At 38.1% G+C, this 20,566-nt stretch overlaps 1 protein-coding gene across 2 annotated transcripts in view; it reads right to left on the reverse strand.

Annotated features, from left to right (window-relative positions):
* Positions 1–20,566, reverse strand: part of SLC17A3 (solute carrier family 17 member 3) — a 45,147-nt gene that overhangs the window by 18,509 nt on the left and 6,072 nt on the right. For both annotated transcript variants that reach the window (XM_064281673.1, XM_064281671.1), the window contains exons 2-6: positions 14,482–14,605; positions 10,675–10,886; positions 10,243–10,476; positions 10,074–10,161; positions 4,525–4,611 (exon numbers count right to left, since the gene is read on the reverse strand). In XM_064281673.1, coding sequence (XP_064137743.1) covers positions 4,525–4,611; positions 10,074–10,161; positions 10,243–10,476; positions 10,675–10,886; positions 14,482–14,572 — 712 coding nt within the window. In that variant the 5' untranslated portion in view covers positions 14,573–14,605. The remainder of the gene's footprint in view (positions 1–4,524; positions 4,612–10,073; positions 10,162–10,242; positions 10,477–10,674; positions 10,887–14,481; positions 14,606–20,566) is intronic.

Raw genomic sequence — 20,566 nt, forward strand, 5'->3', positions numbered from 1 at the left:
GTCACTATGAGTTGTTATGCATAGGGTTGCCTTGAGCTGAAACCGACTTGACAGCACCTAACAACAACAACATTATTACCTGGTATTGCCTTGCTTCCCTCTTCATTAGAAAGTTTTATACCTACATCATTTATTCCCTTTTTTATTGTTCTGACGTTGTCAGCATTTACATATTGACCTTTCTGGTTCCCTGTTGTAATTCTTTTGGTTTTGGATAGCCCTCGAGAGTTCATTTCCTAGGTTGGTATCTGGCTGGTACAATCTTGCATCATAGATTCAGGCTGTGGTCTGATGTTTGTTCTCAGACCGAAGGACTCCCTTTAATAATTCTTGTAAGTTTGGTTTGGTTTTTACATACTCCTTTAATTTCTGTTTATCTGGAAATGTCCTAATTCCACCATCATATTTAGAGTTTTGCAGGATATATTATTCTTGGTTGGCAATTTTTTTTCTTTCAAGGTTTTATATATGTCATCCTGTTGACTCCTGCCCTGCATGGTTTCTGCTGAATAAGCAGAGCTTAGCCTTATTGTTTCTCCTCTGTATGTGACTTTTTGTTTTTCTTGAGCTGTTCTTGGAATTTTTTCTTTGTCTTTGGTTTTAGCCAGTGTGATTATTATATGCCTTGGTGATTTTCTTTTCAGGCCTCTCCTATATGGTGTTCATTGAGCTTCTTGGATGGTCAGCTTTTTGTCTTTCATGAGATTAGGGATGTTTGCTGTTAGCAATTCTTCAGTGATCCTCTCTGTGTTTTCTGTTTTGTCCCTCTGTTCTGGAACTCTGATCACTTAACAGATTTTTGCTTTTGATTGTGTCCCACATAATTCTCAAGTTTCCTTCATTTTTCTTTGTTCTTTTTTCTGGTTTTTCCTTAAACAGAATTGTATCCAAGAGTTTGTCTTCAATTTCACTGATCCTGTCTTCTATCATTTCCAACCTGCTCTTCAGCCCTTCAATGACACTGTCCATTTCTGAAATCCTGTTGTTTACCTTTTGGATTTCTAATTGTTGTTTCTGCATGATTTCTAGTTGTGAATTTATTATGTTATTTTTTTCTTGTATTACTTTTACTGAATTCTTTCAATTTTTTGCCTGTATTTCCCATTAGTTTATCTATTTTTTTCCTCATTTTTGTCTGTTTTTTGCTTCATCTTTTGGATAGCTCTTAATATTAGAGATCTGAATTCTCTGTCAGGTAGTTCTAGTGCCTTTTCTTCTACTGGAAAGCCATCTGTTGTTTTATTTTGGACACCTACTGGAACCAACCTGTCTTGTTTTTAATATGTTTTGATATTGTCTGTTGTCTTAGGGACATTCAGTATTTTCTTGGTTTATTGATTGTAGATCTGTTAGTTTTGTCCTGCTTTTCTGTTTTATTTGGCTATGTCTGGGCAGGCAGGCTGTAAGTTCTTTGTTGTTTACTCATCTGTGGTCATTATACTTTTCACCTCCCTGTCCAATGGGCAGGACTTGTTGCTCGGCTATGGTGCAGCAGGACAGATCCATCTGAAGGGGAGGGGCTGGGATGGATTGTTTGTGGCACATACTAGGGTCGAGAGAATGGGCTGGGAATTGCTGCTGGGCAGATTCCAGTAGGCCATGCCTGTGCCGGCCAGTGGTGTGATATTCAGTGCATGGTGCAGGTAGGCAGGAAGGAGAGGGGAGGTTATGATGTGTGGAGCTAATATGGGTATGGGAAAGAGGAGAGAGTTTAGAGAGAAACAGGGGCCCAAAACAAACAAACAAACAAACAGAAAGGAGTGCTAAGGGAGCTTGCTGTTGAAGTGGAGAGATGAGAAACTGAGAAATGGGAAAAACGAAAAGGAAAAAAAAAAGCTAGATAAAAATTTGGAAAAAAGAAAGGCCCTCAGGGATTCCACCCATGCAGCTGCAAAGACCGGGAAAGTAGCTCCCAGGCTGTGCACTATAGCCTGGCTAGAGGGGGTATAGATGTCACACAGTGCCAGGTATTTCGGAGACAGGAAAAGAAGGTGAGTACGGAGAGATGAGAACTGAGAAATGAAGAAAGACAGAGTAGAAAAAAGAGAAGAAAGAAAGAAAAGAGAAATGCCTTCAGGGATTCCACCTACATGGCTGCGCTAACTTGGGGAGTGTCTCCAAAGCTATGCAGTGCAGCCCAGCTAGAAGGGGCTCCGAAGCCATGAAAAGAAAAAGAAAACAAACAAAACAAAGCAAAGCAAAAGAAAAAAAAGCCCCAGGAGCCTACCAGTGTTATGTCACAAGCCAGGGCCGTGGTTCCCCAATCCAGTGGCACTTCACAGCCTTTCAAGAGGAAACAAAGATAGCACATGGAGCCAAGTGTTTGAGAGAAAGGAAGGGGAGGTGGTGGAAGGCACAAAAGAAACCAAAAGAAATGGAATAATGCAATAACAGCAACAGACAAGTGGCACTTAGGGGGCCGGCCAATGTGGGGAGGGTGAATCCAAGCAGCCCAGGGCCAAAGCAGTTGCCTCCAGCCAAGAGACTGCAGCCAGCAGGAAGCAGAGGAGGCCGAGGAAGGGGGAAGAAGGGTGGAGGTTAGGAAAGCGGATATCGCTGGTTACCAAGTACTGACTCCTGCTGGGAACTTTGTGAAGCTGCTTTCCCATACGCCCTGTCTGCTGATCTCCGATGTGGATGGGACAAATCCAAGTGACACAGATGTTACACTTACCAGCCAGCTGAACTGCCACTGCCAGCCTGAAAGCTTGGAGCAGTGGGGAGAGAATAGGGGGTGGGAAAGTATGTATTCCTGGTTACCGGGTGCTCTGTCTCCTGCTGGGAGCTCTGTGAAGCTGCTTTCCTGTGCTCCCTGTCCACCCGTCTCCAACAGGAGTCCAAGATGGTGAATCCAAGTTGCATTAGCTGATAAAGGACCTCCACACATATCTCTCCTCACTCTCTGTTCTCTGACAGTTTCTTATTCTATTCGGTGCTTGGCTGAGTTCTTTATCTCTTCATTTGACACTTCAGGTTCCAGGATTGATGTTTGTCTCTGTTTTACTTAGTTTTTTGGGTCTTTGCTGTGGAGGGATGGTGTGGTGCTTCTTCTATGCACCATGTTGGCCAGAAGTCTCTCTTTTAAATTTTTTAAAGTTTATGGACCAGAATATTGTCTATCTTTGTAAATATTTAAAAACGCATTGCCATTGAATCAGTTCTGACTCATGCAGAGTAGAACTGCCCCATAGGGGTTTCCAAAGCTGTAAATCTTCATGGAAGCAGACTGCCACATCTTTCTCCTGCAGAATGGCTGGTGAATTCAAACTGCTGACCTTAAAGTTAGCAGCTGAGCACTTAACCACTGCATCACCAGGGGAGGACCAGCAAGTGTTTTGTTCTGTTATAAGTAAGGTTGCTATGAGTTGGAACCCATTTAATGGCACAAAACAACAACAGCATTGTATATGTTTGAAGCACACTTAAAAAGAGTTTCTATTCTGCTTTTGAGAGGCGCGTACCATAAATATCAATTAGATAAAATTTGTTTTTAGTGTTTTTGAGATTTTCTATATTCCTTTTGATTTTCTGTCTTTGTATTCTATTGATTAATACAATAGAGAAGGATTTTTATGTCTCCTTCTGAATTGTGGGTTTGTCTATTTCTCTTTGCAATTCTATCGGTTTTTACTTCTTGTATTTTGAAACTCTGATGTTAGATACGTATACATTTTGGATTGTTATATCTTCTTGGTGAATTAACACTTTCGTCTTTATATGCTGTCTATTTTTATTCCTGGTAATGTTCCTTGTTCTAAAGTCATCTTTGTCTGATATTAATGTATCCACCCCAGATTTCCCTTGAGTAGTGTTTTGTGGTCCATCTTTGTTCAAGGTTTTATTTTGTACCTATTCATGTCTTTAAATTTAAAACAGGATATAGTTTTGTTGTATTTTTATCCAATCTGAATTTGCTGTCTTTTAATTGGTGTGTCAAAACCATTTACATTTAATGTAATTCTTGTTATGGTTGAATTTATGTCCACCATTTTATTATATGTTTTGTTTCTTTCCATATAGTTTTATTCTTTTCTCCACATTTCTCTGCGTTATTTGGTAAAAATGTGTCTTCAACTCCCCTTCTCTTTGTTTCTCTAATGTCTTCTGTCTTCCAGGTATCCAGTGCCTTCAGGAAAATTACACCTTACCTAGGACACTCTTGTTACTTGACCTAACCTAAGACAAATCCCATAGCAGCACCTATATCACTGGACTTCTTTCTTCCATCTCTCACAAACCACTGCTCTGCAAGTCAGTCTCCCACTGCTTGCAAAGACAGGAGAGTATGTGTGAACTTTATGTTAAAAATAAAATCAATAACACATTATTATAGGCAGGAGAACTTCAGAATTCTTAGATGGTGTAGGTCAATTATTCCCTAATAATATATGCACATATTTTGTTTTTCCAGGATCATTCTAGGATTCTTCTTTCTTGACTAATTTCCTCCAGAAAAGTACATACAGATACTCAGAAGAATTTTTCTGAATACTGAAACCTAGAAAATAGGAGATAACAGCTTACCAAAGATATAAAAGACAAAAGGCCACCCAATGACTTGACTGATGAAGCCACCCAGGAGGATAGCAACGAAGGGTCCCAGTGCCATTCCTGCAAAGAGACAGAGAGCAAGCTATGGGACTTTGGGCACCCATCCAGCAGACACATACAGAATGATGAATAACATGATATAGAGCAGTGTCATCAAATCATAAAGAGATAAGCATATTAGAATACATGAACTGGGATTCACGATTCAATTCATATGATTTCCTGGGAACCTATTTTTCTGGCAGTTCCCTAATAAGGTTGCAGATGACAGTCATGCTTCAGTTTATACTGTTTTAATTTAAAAATAGTCTTATGTTTTTAATTTTTAATTACACAAGTCATATATGCATATAAATTACCATGAAGAGTCAAAGTTCCTCTTACATGCCCCCCCATCCATTTTTCTTTTCAGTTTGAAGTTAGCCACCAGTAAATGCATACTTTTTATTTCCGCATACATTTCTATAAGTGAATTTATGTGATATGTAAATAGAAAGCTAGGATATTTGTTTATAAATGTGCTAAGAGCCCTCTGTTTTAATTTCTATAGCTTTACACAGTATTCTCATATATGGTAGGGCACATTTCTCTTTTTACAACTTTTTCAAACATTTTTAGGCTATTGTGTTATTTGCCAGATGAATATTAACATCAGCTTGTCAAATTCTATACATCTGTATGTGAGTTATTATTTTTAAATAAGTAGGATGATAATGTATCTATTTTTCTGATTTTTCATTTAACAATTGGTCTTATGTTTCCACACCGCTATGTAGATTCTACCTACTTATTTCTGAGAATAGATATAATTAGTCATTTCTAAATGATTTACAATTGTTTAAAATAAGTAATTTATTTCTGTGCAACAGAGTGTCAAAAGTGGACTTGCTAGATCGAAGGCTATGTGCATTTTAAATTTTGATAGATCCTGCCAAAGTATTCTGTCCAATTAAATTTCCAACAAATACTGGTTTTTTTCCTCATCATCTTGACAACATTAGAAAAAATAGTGTTTCCAATATGAATTTAAAACAGTATCTCATTTTACTTTTCTTTTTTTCTGACTTATGGTCAAAGTTGAGCATTTTTTCTGTTTCAGTGTTATTTAATTTCTTCTATGAATTGTCTATCTTTTTCTCTTTTGCTTGTTTAACTTTGCCTTATTGACTTACAGAATCTTTATATATTGTGAGTAATAATTCTCTGAGACATGCTGGCCACAATTCTGTTCTTCCATATTTAACTTTGTTTATGTCGTGCTTTGAATTCAGCAGTTGTAAGTATATATTGGGTCTGGTCTATGAATCTCTCATGTAATGACCTATAGATTTATGTATTTATTTGCTTAGGAGGGCTTTCCCCACCCCACAATTTTAAAAATTGTCACTTATGTTTTCCTTCTCTTCTGGCCATGCCCTTTATTTAAGCATCTTACATGCATTACCTCGTTTAATTACTAGTATCCAAACTTACAGGTGAAGAAATGGAGAGATGTAGCAGTTAAATAACTTGTTCAAGGTCACGTGGTTAATAACACATGAGGCAGCATTTGAAATGAGGCAGCCTGGCTCCCAGGCACAAATAGCTAAAGATGGAAATCAGTACATTTTTCTGCCACCAACTCCATCAAATATGTAGCTTTTCCCCCAAATCTCTGCCTTGGCTCCAGTTATAATAAAGTGTAAGTTCCTCCATCCATGCAAGGCCAGGCCTCCTCATGTTTTTGGACCCCATCTCGTCCATCTACACCAGGTCTGGGCTCCTACTAGTACACATTCTCACTTCTGCATCCTCACTTAACTTCCTCATGTTGGTTCTTTCCCATTCACATGCAAACACACCTTCATATGACCCATATTGAAGAAAACATACAAAGCAAAACAAAAAATTACACCTCTTCAGAATTCCCTCCATGTAGTTCACCATTTGTCTGCTCCTCTTCAGGGGAAAAATTCTCAAAAAGCTGTGCATACTGCCTCCATTTCCTTGCCTACCATTCCCTCCTCAGCCAACTCCAAACACATTTCCAGCCCCACTACAACACTAACATGGGTCTTGTCAAAGTCTTTAATGACTTCTACCTTGTCAAACCCATGGCCACTTGCTCAACCCCCAGCACCATGTGGTAGAGTTGATCCTTCATCTCTGAACGAATGTTCTTTCATTGCATCTGTCACACCACACCCATCTTGTTTTCTCACTGACTCATGGGAAGCTTCTCAATCCCTTTTGCTGACATTTCATTATCCTTTTCTGAGACCTGAATATTGAAGGGCCTATGTCATTGGTTTTCTTCTCTTCATCTACATTCTTTCTTTGGGTGATCTTGTCTTGTTCCAGGACTTTAAATACTGTCTTTTTATATGCTAAGGAATTTCAGTAAGTCTTATTCTCTCGTATCATCACTGAATCCCAGACCATGAATCAATTTTCCACTATGGAAATGGCCCATGCATCCTCTGATCAAGAAACCCATGGCTGTTAGCAGGTTGTTTAGCAAACTAAGCTGTGGTCAGTCATACTTGTCCCTATGCAGAGTGCCTTCCATCTGTGGACTCTTGTTTGGACCTCAACTCTAGTCCTTATAATCACACCAAGGAAGGCTGTTTGAATATTGCACACTCTTAAATTAGTTAGTGTGATCCTTCCACTTACTTGAACCCCATCCTGAATGGGTGTTAACTTACCCATTTTTCTTATATGCATCTCTCTGTGTGTTTTAAATTGATTTAACAGATTGAAATTCTAGCAATTTGCAATTAATTTGGCCTAAAAGCCCATCTGTTCCATGATCTCTGGTGTAGTTTGCCAGGTGCTATACAGGAATCCCCCCAACCACCTCACCCCATTGCTGTGGAGTCGATTCCGACTCATAACAACGCTATAGGAAGAGATAGAACTGCCCCATAGGGTTTCCAAGGCAGTAACCTTTATGGAAACAGACTGTCACATCTTTCTCCCACAGAGCAGCTGATGGATTCTAATTACTGACCTTTCTGTTACGGAGCCTTTAACCACTGTGCCACCCAGGCCCCTCCTACAGCGGGACAGATGTGCTTTATTCATTCAACATTATATTTCTAAGACTCATCCATGTTGCTGCATACAGCTGTCCTTTCTTTATTTTCACTGCTGTATGATATTGCACCATTTTTAGATTAAAGGTCTTTTTTTCCCCCTTATTTTCAGGCTTGCTTCAATATTAGCCACCAGTTGTTTGTTCTGCTTAGTCTTCCCTTCCTTAAGTTATTGAGTTCCATAAGTGGCTATAAAGTTTCCTGCCAACAATATCTGTGCCTTTGCCGGTACCCTTAGAGGTAAATACAGGGTATTTCGTCCTAGAAGGTGGCAGTACCTGGGCCCTTCCACTAAGGGCACATGCCTTTCCGGGGAATCTTCCACCAACCTTTCCCAGTGTAGCCTGCTGAGGAACCCCAGCACCTGGGCAGATTCTGCAAGAACTGATGAGGCAAGTGGGTAGATTCGGACCCCTCCACAGGCTGATCGGTTCCTCTAGCAGCTTTCTGTTGGGGCTCCTCAGACTGCCATGGACTCTGAGATCTCTGAAGCTGGTTCTAGAGACCAGGAAAGACAACCTGCCTGTGGCCCCTGAGATAATGCCCCAGTTCCGAAGACAAGGAAGCCTCCGGAGAACTTGAAGTTCTGTTGGCTCCTGAAATTTCTCTAGACATGGACAGTTGACCTATGCTGGTGGTTCAGTCCCTAAGTAATATGACTTGAGAGAAAAGGGAGTTGCCTATTTGCCATAAGGCACTATCTTCATTCCATGTCTTTTAAATTTTCTTTCATGCTTTCTATCCTCTGACCTTCTTGCATTGTATTCTGGAATAATCTCTCAATTTATTTGTTTTATTTGTTCAGTTCAATAACTTGATGGTCATCTCTGTACATTGAGGTATACAAATCATTCACTTCAATTAAAAATGTTGGCAATCATATTTTAATTTGTTAACTACTGGTATTTGTTAGTCTGCCTTTTTTTTTTTTTTTTTTTGCTTGCTTGTTTGTTTTTTAATTAACACAATCTACACATATGCCCTAGCAGCTTGCTGATGCTGTTTCCTACTTTATTAAAGTTTTCTCCTAATTCCTTTATTAATGTCTTTTTTATTTGGGTTAGTTCTTGTAGTTTTTTGAGCTTGGGGTCTCTGTTTCATGCTCTTGGTTCCCATCAAAGGTTTGAGGGTTTGAGAGGGCCTATCCTTATTTACAGGAACCCTGGTGGCACAAATGGTTAAGTGCTTAGCTGCTAACCAAAAGTTTGGTGGTTCAAACCCACCCAGTCTCTCTATAGGAGGAAGACCTGGTGATCTACTTCCATAGAGATTACAACCAAGAAAACGCTATGGGGAAGTTCTACTCTGTCACACAGGGTTACTATTAGTAGAAATCAACTCAATGTTACCTAACAACAACAATAGTGTTCTTATTTATAAGGAGCCTGGGAGGCACAAATGATTAAGCACTTGGCTGCTAACAGAAAGGTTGGTAGTTCAAAACCACCCAGTATCTTTGCGGAATATAGGTCTGACAAACTGCTTCCATAAAGATTACAGCCAAGAAAACCCTATAGAGCAGTTCTATTCTGTAATACATAGGGTCTCCATGAATCAGGAGCCATCTTGACAGCAGCCAACAACAATAACAACAATTTGTATTTATATCTGCGGAATGCCCTTGGTCAGGTGTGGATTTCCTTAGTCCAAACTGGTGCCTCCATTTCCCCATCAGTGGATACAAACTCTGATTACAGGGATTAATCATCTAGTGTTGTGAGGAGGTTTAGAGGGGCATGCAGTTTGGCAGGGTGTATGTATAGCTTGTTTTCTGGAATTGAAGATTTCCTTGCCTTCTTGGTACCCACAAGTTATCTGAAACAAGTTACCCTTGTTTTCTTACCCAGCACCCTTTCTGGTAATCTCCTGTGTATTATCCACACTCTTTCCATTTCTCCCTCTTCCCCAGTACAGCTCAGGCTTCTTCCTCCAGAATCCTCATTCCAAGAGCCTGCCTAGGCAGATCTTTATTAGAAAGCAGTTTTCAGGACGACTGAGCTCCATTCCAAAGAAGACTAAGTTGAATCTGTACTTTTTACTGGATACTGGCATAAACTCCAATATATCAGTAATTTAAATATAAAAAACAAAGCCATACAAGTCAAAGAATAAACATAGGTAAACGTCCTTACAACCTTTCCATCTACGGCTCAAAACCCAGAAGTCATAAAAGAAAGAATGATCAATTTCAATACATAAAAATATATTTTTAACAAAGCCTCCCTGAATCACAAAAAAATCCTTATAAGCAAAGTCATGTCATAAATGACAACCCAGGGGAAATAACCAAAAGTCATGTCATAGACAAAGGACAAGTCTCCTTAATGTATCAATACTTTTTTAGTATTAAGCAGGAGAAGAGAAACTTATAATAGAAAAAATGTCAAAGAACCCAGTGGGAGAATATTGGGTTGCAGTGTACCCAATTTGGTTGTATGCCTTTACCTGATAAAGCTATGGCACAGAGTCTGCTTCGTTCATGTGGAGGACACCATTTTTCCCAAAGTGCATACTGACCCCCCAATCCTGATCCCTAAAATAAAAACAGAGTTCTTAATCTGTGATACCATGAAGAAATTTATATTCAGCTCAGATTTATAAAATATCTAGGTACCTGGCTTATGCCATGGACTATTCGAGTTACAATGAGAACAGTTAGTCCAAGATCAGCTGCCAGAGGGGTACAAAGAATGAGAAGTGAAGATCCAAACAAAGCAACACCAAACACTCGCTTTGTTCCTACTCTTCCAGCCAGGTATCCACTGGGAGCCAGAGTCAATATTATGCCATAGTTGACAGAACCAAAGATGATACCCTGGATTTCAGGGCTCCAATTATATACAGGGACCTTAAAGAAACAGAGAAGGCTGTAGTAAGCCACTTACAGCAAGGTTCTTACATACCTTAAGAAGCTCCTTTAGATCTATCACTTGCTTTGAAATCAATATTTTCTCAACCAAAACTTTTTAACATATAAACTTCGGGAAAATAAACGTCCAAACAAACAGCAACAACAAGAGCACAACTTGAATCTTGCATTGCTTACCCCTGCAGGAAGACTATTTGCGGCTTTATTTGGGCCACCGGACGAATTCACAGGCAGCCCCTCGGTGGAGACATTAACCTGAGGCTGAAGGTCTGTGTTGTTGACCATGGCTACCATGGTGATGTTCATGATAGTATTTTGTGACATCAGTATGATGTTGCAGAGTTGTAGGATGAAGGCCACTCCATAGCGAACAGAACATAGACTTTGAACTGCAAATATTACAACATTAGTTACATTAGGGCTTTCCTTATTAATCCAGCACTTGTTTTTTTATAAGTAATGATATGGAAAGGTACTGCAAACCATCATCTGATGATTTAAATGGAAATTCTATTGACTTTAGAAAAGAAGATAAAACAGAGGAGATCACTGACTCCAAGGGTCTTTTATACCACACTCCCTGACTTGCATATGTGTGTGTGTTTTCCACATGTGTATATGTGTGTGTGCACGTATATGTATGTGTGTATATATGGAGTATATATACATTATGGAAACTCTGGTGTCGTAGAGGTTAAGTGCTACGGCTGCTAACCAAGAGGTTGGCAGTTTGAATCCAGCAGGTGCTCCTTGGAAACTCTATGGGGTAGTTCTACTCTGTCCTATAGGATCGCTATGAGTCGGAATCGACTCAATGGCGGTGGGTATACATAAGTTATATATATAAAATTTTATAATATATAACACATTATATATTATATATAATATCACATATTCCAATAATATGCTTTAAATATAATTTATAGATATAATTTAAACTTTGGGGAAGTTGTTCATTGGTGTAGATGATTATTCCACTCATATGTCTTCAGCATTGAAAACAAAATTTCACTTAAGTTTTGAATTAAACTCTTAGAAATATTTTTCTTGTCAGTGAAATTGACACCTCAAAACAGGGAAAAAGTATAGAATAATGGAAAGAGAAACAAAGAGAGCATTCAAATAATCTGTATTTGTACTTATAGGAAAGAAGGTTTTAAAAGTAGAAATCTCATTCTCCTTTTCCCAGATCCTGGCTGTATTGTCTAAAGAATGTAACACATGGGGAAATTAGCTTTTGTGATTGAAATTAAAGAAAAGAATTGTTCAGAAACTGAAATGTGAGGTAAATTGGTTATATATGTATACTCTGCAAATTAGATACATGTACACTGCAAATTAGATCAAACCATACAAAAACCCCATAGACTGGTTCTCCAGTGAGCAGAAGACACCCTGTCCAAAGAACAAGTAAGATGTGTAAGTCAGGAAACCATATTTACCTGGTCTCAGATTTCTTTTCAGGACTTCAGCCAGGGTCGCTCTTCAGGACTCTCTCCACCCCCTTCACTTTTTTCCCAATGGCAAGAGAAGGGACTTATTAGATCAATAAACTTGGATAAATAAATTTAGTATATGTAGCTCAGCTCCTTCTGCAGTCTGATTGAAGACTATCTACTCTCCCACCACGTACCTAATTTAGCAGATCTAGGCTCTGCCCAACAGGGAAGTCTGGGTTTGTGCAGCTCAGCCTTCGCCTGGATAGATAGTGGTGGTTGTTTGCCATCGGGTGGATTCTGACTCATAAGGACCCTATATGATAGCGTAGAACTGTCCCATAGGGTTTCCTAGACTGAAATTTTTAGGGAAGCAGGTTGTCAGGTCGTCTCTCCTAAGGTGCTGCTAATGGATTCAGATGGATAATCTTTCTGTTAGCAGCGGAACACTTAAACATTGCACCACCAGGGCTCCTTGCCTGGATAGATAAACCCGTCCAGTTCAGGAGAAACATTAGGGAGCTGAGTTGACCACTCTTCTAAGACATGTCCTCCAGTCCAGCTTTTATATCTTCAAAAATCACTTAACAAATGCGTATTGGACACCCCCAATGTCAGGGTCTTGAAGTATAACAGGAAACAAAGCAGATAACTAGCCCTGCTTTAGTGGAGCTCACATTCTAGAGGGGAGCACACAGTATGAAAAACAAAAGAGCAAATCATATAATGTATTAGATGGTGATAAGTACTGTGGAGAAAATAAAGTAGGACAGTAGGATGGGCAGAATCTTAATGAGGTGCCAGAGCTGGTCATGTAGTTATTTGGGGAAAAGGCACACTTACTAAGGTGAACAGCCTATGGGAATGCCCTGAGGCTGGATGGAGAGTGTCTGCTGTGTTCAAAGAACCAAAAGGTGGTGAATAGGACAGAGCAGAGTGATCCAGAGGTAAAAGAACAGATACAAGGTAAGAGAGATAATGGAACCTGGAACATTTAAGGCCACATGGGCTACTGTATGGAGTTTGTCTTAGGCTTCGACTTCAAGTGGGATGAGAGCCATCTGAGGGATTTGAACAGAGGAGGGATATGATGTGACTTCCATTTGGAAAGGATCTTTTTGGCTGCTGAATTGAGAACAAAACGATAGGGGGAAAATGCACTTAGGAAGCTACAGATTATTATTTTTTTGTTCCACTAAAAATCAACCGATTAACCAATCAACTAATCAAAATTAATAGGCCTAAAATTAAACTCCTGAGCTGTTCTCAAACTTGCTCCACCCAGAGTCTTTCCCAACTCAGTTGATAGAAATCCTATCCTTCCAAACGCTTTGGAATTATTCTTGATTTCTTTCTTTCACACCCTCCACCCAGTCTATATGGAAAATACTGTTGTCTTCACATTCAAATTGTATGTAGAATCCAACCACCTATCAGGACTACTGCTGTCACTTGGTTTACGGCTCCTTCTGCACGGTTCTAGGTACCAGCATATTAATATTTTGTCAAGAGTTTTGCAATAGCCTTCACCTTAACTTCCTGCTTCCAATCTAGTCTCAACATAGCAGCTTGAAGGCTCTCCCCAACCCAAAACCATTGCCGCCGAGTCGATTCCAACTCATAGCGACCCTGTATGAAAGCTCTCATCATACCATAAATCAGATCACCTCTCATCTGCTCAAAATCCTCCACGTGACTCCGCTTTTGTTTAGGTTAAAAACTAAAACCTCTATAACAGCCTACGGAAATGAAATATTTACACCCTTTGTCTCAGAAATTTAACTTCTTGGGAATAAACCTTAAGGAAATAATTTCAAATGTGAGCAGGTATTATGTTAAAGGGTGTTCATTTATCTTGTTTTATTTATAATAAGCGAGTAACAAAACAAAACCCCACAACATAAATATCCAATCACAGACAGATTTTTCAGGTAAAATACTTTATCTATTAGATATGTTAGAATAATAATAATGTGTATCCTTTAAGAATAGTGATTGTGAGTATTATAGAGCAATATGGGAAAGCTTGTGTGGCCAAATTAAAAAAATATATAACACAATATACACAGTACAAGACTATGTAAAATATGAATAGGAAAGTGAAAGAAAATGAATAAAACAAATTATAGTAGTTGAGTAGGCTGGTGAATTACAGAATTTTTTTATTTCTTGATTTTCAAAGTTTCTGTAATTAGCTTTTCCTACATTAGTGAATTAAATAATAGGATTATGTTTACAAGATTATATGCAATAACAAGCAGGATACACAATACTACATGTAGACAATTTGGTAGCAATTATCAAAAATGTAAATGCATATAGACAAAGATTAGAAGGTAATTATCAAAAATAGAAGAATTTTTTTTTTTTAGGAATAGTATTAAAAATTAGTTTCCTTTATCTATTTGCCAATATATGTTAATGTTAATTTATTTTTTAAAAAAATTAAACAACTTACAAGACATAAATTCATTTCTTTGCAATAAAACATTATACATAAAGAATCCACCTTAAAGTCCTAAATACACGCAGCCAAGGTCAAGTTTACCTTTCCTGGGAATGAGCTTCTCATCCAATTGCATGTCTTGGGAGTGCTTACTCTCCCCTTCTGTGGGGCTCAGCTTTCTTGTTGTGGCCATCTCCCTTCTCCTCTCTTGGTGACTGTTTTTCACCTACCAAGGAGGAATGAAATCCACAGGGGTCAGCTGAGAGAGAGAGACACCTTTGAAACACAGTGGGCACCAAACAAACAAAAGCTGGGCTATTTCACGTGGATGAGGTGCAGGGAGGCTCATTACCCCTTTTGGCTCAATACACCAGGTGTTCTGCAGCTAAGTTTTGGAACTGTTTATTACTTAGGGTTTAGAGCACTCACTGTGAGCCAGTTTAAGAGCACTGGCTTTGGGGCTAGGCATTCCCAAGTTCAAATCCAGGCTTCTGATTTACGTACTGTGCCAAATGCCATAAAAAGCAAATTTCAGTACTTCAGTTTTCCCATCTGTTGTTAACAATAACTATTATTATTTCTTTTTCTTCCCTTATTGCACTGTCTGTAATCTCTAATAAAATATTTAATAGACATGGGTAGGAATGGACATCCTTGCCTTACGTTAAAGAGAAAGCATAAATTCTTTTACCACTAAGTGTAATGTTAACAGTAGGTTTTTTGTAGATGCCCCTTAACAGGTTGAGGTAATTCCCTTCTATTGATATTTTTCCAAGAGTTTTTAGCAGGAATGCATGTTGGATTTTGTCAAGTGCTTTTTCTGTGTCTATTGGGATAATCACATCATTCTGCTTTTTAATATTGTAATACAGTAAATAACATCGGATCATTCTTGAATGTTAGACCAACCTTGTGTTACTGAAATATATATCATTTGATCATGATGTTTTATTCTTTTAACATATTGTTACAATCGATTTGCTAAAATTTTGTTTAGAATTTTTTCATTTATGTTCATAAGAGATGTTGAGCTGTGATTTTCCTGTAATGTTTTTCCTTATTTTTAGTATCAGGGTAATGCCAGCCACTTAGAAAAGATTGAGAAGTATTTCCTATCTTCAACTTTTTTGGCAGAGTGTCTGGAACTGGCATTTTTTCTTCTTTAAATGTTTTAAAGAATTAATCAGTGAAGTCGTCTGGGCCTGAAGTTTTCTTCAGTGGAAAGGACTTTATGTACAAATTCAATTTTTTTTTTTAAACAAATACAGGGCTATTCAGATTATCGCTTATTGAGTGAGCTTTGGTAGTTAGTGTCTTTCAAATAATTTGTCCATTTCACCTAAGTTGTTGAACTTATTGCCATAAAATTGTTAATAATACTCCTTTATTATCTTTTTAATATCTGTATAATCTTTAGAGATGTCACTTCTCTCATTCTTAATATTGGTGATTTCTGTAAGCTAACTTTTTTGTGATCAGCCTGGCCGGAGAATTAGTGACTTTCTTAATGTTACCAAACAACCAGCTTTTGGTTTGGTTGAATTTCTCTCTCTTTTTTTTTTTTTTTTCTGTTTTCTATTTCACTGATTTTTCCTTTGATCATTATTTTTCCTTTCTTCTGGTAATTTTGGATTTAGTTTCTTATCTTTTTCTAACTTTCAGACATGGATTCTGAGGCCATCGATTTGACACCTTCTTTCTTTTCTAACAGGCATTTAACATAAATTTCAAAAAAAAAAAAATTTTTTTTTTCTTTTCTACCAGGCATTTAACATAATAAATTTCCTCCTAGCTACTGCTTTAGTGGAACCCCACAAATTCTGACATGTTCTGCTTTCATTACCATTCAGTATAAATTTTTTTCTAATTTCCTTTTTGATATCTTCTTTGACCCATGTGTTATTTAGATGTATGATATTTAGTTTCTAAATATTTATAAATTTTCCATGAATCTTTCTGTTATCAATTTCTAATTCAATTTCATCGTGGTTAGGAAAAAACTTTTGTGAATTGAATCTTTTTTAAATTCATTGAAACTTGTTCGAAGGCCCAGAATCTGATCTGTCTTGGGAAAGTTTTCATGTGCACTTGAAAAGAATGTGTATCTGTTGGATGGAGCATTTGATAAATGTTATAAATGTTAATTAGCTCAAGCTATTTGTTATCATTGTTCAAATTTTCTACATTCTTGTTGACTGTTCCACTTGTTTTCTTAATTATTGAAAGAAGTATTGAAAATTCGGACTATGATTTTGGGTTTACATATTTCTCCTTTTAGTTCTGTCAGTTTTTGCTTTATGCACTTTGAAACCCTGCTATTAGCTATATCAACACTCAATATTGTTCATCCTCTTGAGAAATTAATCTATCATTATGAAATTGCCTTCTTTATGCTTGTTAACAGAGTTTGCTTTGAAATCTACTATGTCTGATATTAAAATAGCTATATGAACTTTCTTTGAACTAGTGTTAGCATGGCATGTCTTTTTCTATCTTTTTACTTTTCCCTATTTGTGCTTTTATATTTAAAATTCATTTCTTTTAGGTAGTATAGAGTTTGGCCTTGCTTTTGTATCCACTCTGATAATTTTTGCCTTCTAAATTGGGGTGTTTAGACCATTTACATTTAATGTGATCACTGATATGATTAAATTTAAATATATCATCTTTCTATTGTCTCATCTGTTCTTCATCCCCCCCCCCTTTTTTTTTTGGTCTTCTTTTGAATTAATTGTATATCTTTTGATAGCTCATTTGATCTCCTTTGTTGTAGCTACAACTCTTTGATTTGTTGTTTTAGTGATTTCTTTAGGGTGTATAGTATACATCTTTAACTGCTTAGGTACAGTGTCCTGAGAACTCTGGCCTCCTTTGTCTCTTTTGGCTCCTAACTCCAACTCCTTAACTCAAGGAGTCTTCAGGCTCTACTGGGCTTCATTCTCCCTGTGCCATGGCCTGGAAATTCTCTCAAGATGTAAGCTGGGGCCGTTGTAGGGCTCACTTCATTTATTTCCTGTCTTTGAAGGATCACTGTCCTTTGTTACCTGATACTACTTGTTGCCATAGGGTCAATTCTGACTTATGGAGATCCCATATGTTCCAGAGTAGAACTGCTTCTTGGCTATAATCTTAACAGAAGCAAATTATGACGTCTTTCTTCCACAGTATCACTGGATGGGTTTGAACCACCAATCTTTAGGTTAGTAGTTGAGCACAAACGGTATGCACCGCCTTGCCGGGTACCAAGTGTCTTTGAAAAACCTTGTTTCATATATTTGCCTGATATTTTTGGTTGTTTCAGGTGATAAAGTATATCCAGTCTGTCTGAGTTACCTAGTGCTGCCATAGCAGAAATACCACAAAGGGTAGCCTTAAAAGCCTTAGAAAACATAAATTCATTTTCTCACAGTTCAGGAAGCTAGAAGTCCAAATTCAAGTTGTGACTGTAGAGGGAGTCCTTCTTTGTCTATTTCAGCTTCTAGTAGCTGGCAATCCTTGGAGATCCTAGGCTTATAACTGCATTTGCCATGTGTATCTGTCTTCATACGACATCTTCCACTGTGTGTTTCTGTGTCTATTCTGCTCTCTTTATAATTCAGAAGCGATTAGGTTTAGGACACACTCTACACTGGTGTGGCCTCATTTACACACACACATGCACACACACACAAAAAAAACCTTCATACAAGGTTATATTTACAGGTATTAAGATTTCAGCACATATTGTGGGGGATACAATTCAGTCCATAACATTGTCCCTATTACTCTACCTTATCTGAAAGCATCTGACTACCTAGCCATTTTTAAACTATTCCTTGCTTCCTAGAATCATAAAATATTCATACCCATCTTGTTTATTCCTGGCCCAAGACATGAACCAGCAGCTGCACTCCAAGAAGCAATGATTCACCTTAATAGAGAGTAGTGTTAAAGACCCAAATCTGGACTCTACATATATATATCATATATGTCATTGGGTCCAATAACGTTGATGTAAGGCTCGTTTAGTAACATGAGTTACAAGTTTATAAAGATACTTCTAATTAAACTGTTATATTGTTAATCTTTTAAATTTTTTTCAAATATTAAAATTTATTTAATCTACATCAACCTAGATTTATAAGTCCTAGAATTGTACATGTCCTTCTCTTAAAATTTTTGTGTCTCACATACCACCAGCTATGGTCAATTATTGACACAAAATTGCTAATGCAAGCTCCTAACTTCCACAGTTCATGTCTGTTTTGCTCACTTAGATATCTCCAGCACCTGGCAGAATTTCTGGTTTGTAGTAGGTGTTCTTAAACAACCAACAAGTGTGATTTATAAAAGCTTTCAACCTGAACATGATTGCTTGAGGTAAAACTTGTAGAATCTTTTAGGAGCATTCTTATTTGGGTGGGGTAAACATCAATGCATTGTCATATTTTAAACTCAGTATTTATTGACTTGGGAAACCCTGATGGTATAGTGGTTAAGTGCTATGGCTGCTAACCAAAGGGTCGGCAGTTCAAATCTGCCAGGCACTCCTTGGAAACTCTATGAGGCGTTCTATTCTGTTCTGTAGGGTCACTATGAGTCGGAATAGACTTGACGGCACTGGGTTTTATTTATTGACTGGAGCCCTGGTGACGAAGTAGTTAAGTGCTTGGCTGCTAACTGAAAGGTCGGCGGTTCAAGCCCACCATCCACTCCATGGGAGAAAGATTTGTCGGTCCGCTTCCGTAAAGATTACAGCCTTGAAAACTCTGTGGGGCAGTTCTACTCTGTCCTATAGGGTCTCTATGAGTAGGAATTGACTCCACAGCAATGGGTTTATTAATTGATTAAATAATTACTTTTGTAAAGTGTCACTTCTTTCAGCCAGCCTGCTAACATCTCTTTTAAAACATAGCCTCATCCACATTTTAAAAACCTCCAAGTCATTTTGAATATATTTTATCTAAATTAATGTGACTTGAACGAAATACTCATTTCCTGTGGCAACAACTGACAAGAACATGAGATTCCTTATTACACTAAGTTTGACCAATATGTTCTCATGCAAAAACTTACACTAATTTAAGGAATATGAAGTTAGCACAACTATAAATGCAGGAAAAAAATTTATGACTCATATTCTCTTAGTACCAATAAACCAAGTGCCATTACAACAAAGGCAGCCCAGCCAGGAAAGAAGAAATTGCAGGGCCAAACTTGTGCATTTATAGATGAAGAAATGAACAATAAATGAGTCTGGCAATGAGTAAGGATTCCCTGTGCCTCAGAACCATGCAAAAAACAAAAACAGAAATCCCTCAGTCTTTAGACTTTGTCTCACGTTGAAGTGTGGCAGGATTGAAGAAAACCTGGGGTAGACTATCTTACTAGCTGTCCCGCCATGTTTATATGTGGGTACCCCGCAGTTATAATAGGGCCAGGATTTTTTTTTTTTTCCCCCTTGCTCTTCTGGTTCTTTATTTTTTAATTTTATTTTCCTTTTTCTCTTTTGGTAAGTTTCTTAAAAAACAAAAATTTTTTTTTGAAACTTTTCCCAACTAGAATACAGGAAGGTTGAAATTGTTTGCTCTGGGAAGAATTATGGTATACACAGTATCCCTGCAGACCAGGTGTGGTGAGGTCAGCATCCTTCCCAGCAAGATAACATAGGAGAAGTCAAGTATGTGGGCTTGAGAGGTCAGCAGGGCTCATCCAAACACATGGAACATATTTTTATACCAAACCTGTTGCTATCGAGTCGGTTCCAACTCATAGCAACCCTATAGGACAAAGTAGAACTGCCCCACAGGGTTTCCAAGGAGCAGTTGGTGGATGCCAACCTTTTAGTTAGCAGCTGAGCTCTTAACCACTATGTCACCAGGGCTCCTATTTGAATACATATTGACAAAATCTTGCCATTTGGCATCCTAATTTCATAGTGTGACCAGGTCATTTTAGAACAGGGCTTTTGTACCCAGGCTCAGGTAACACAGCATAGGAAATGCAGTCTCACCATCTCCTCTTCCATGTGCACTTCCAACCAGACTGGTGGCCTTTTCGCCAATCTGGACTTCTTCCAGGTGACTGTCTCCTATTTCAACAGCTCTCTTTATTTTTCATCATTGGTCTAGAAAACTGTGCTGGCCATCTGGGTCAGAGGCTGGATGGTGTTGTATGTGCTGTACCTGGCACCCTGAGAAGTTTCTGG

This window comes from Loxodonta africana, chromosome 1, assembly GCF_030014295.1.
Source record: "Loxodonta africana isolate mLoxAfr1 chromosome 1, mLoxAfr1.hap2, whole genome shotgun sequence".
In the NCBI taxonomy this organism is placed as follows: Eukaryota; Metazoa; Chordata; class Mammalia; order Proboscidea; family Elephantidae; genus Loxodonta; species Loxodonta africana.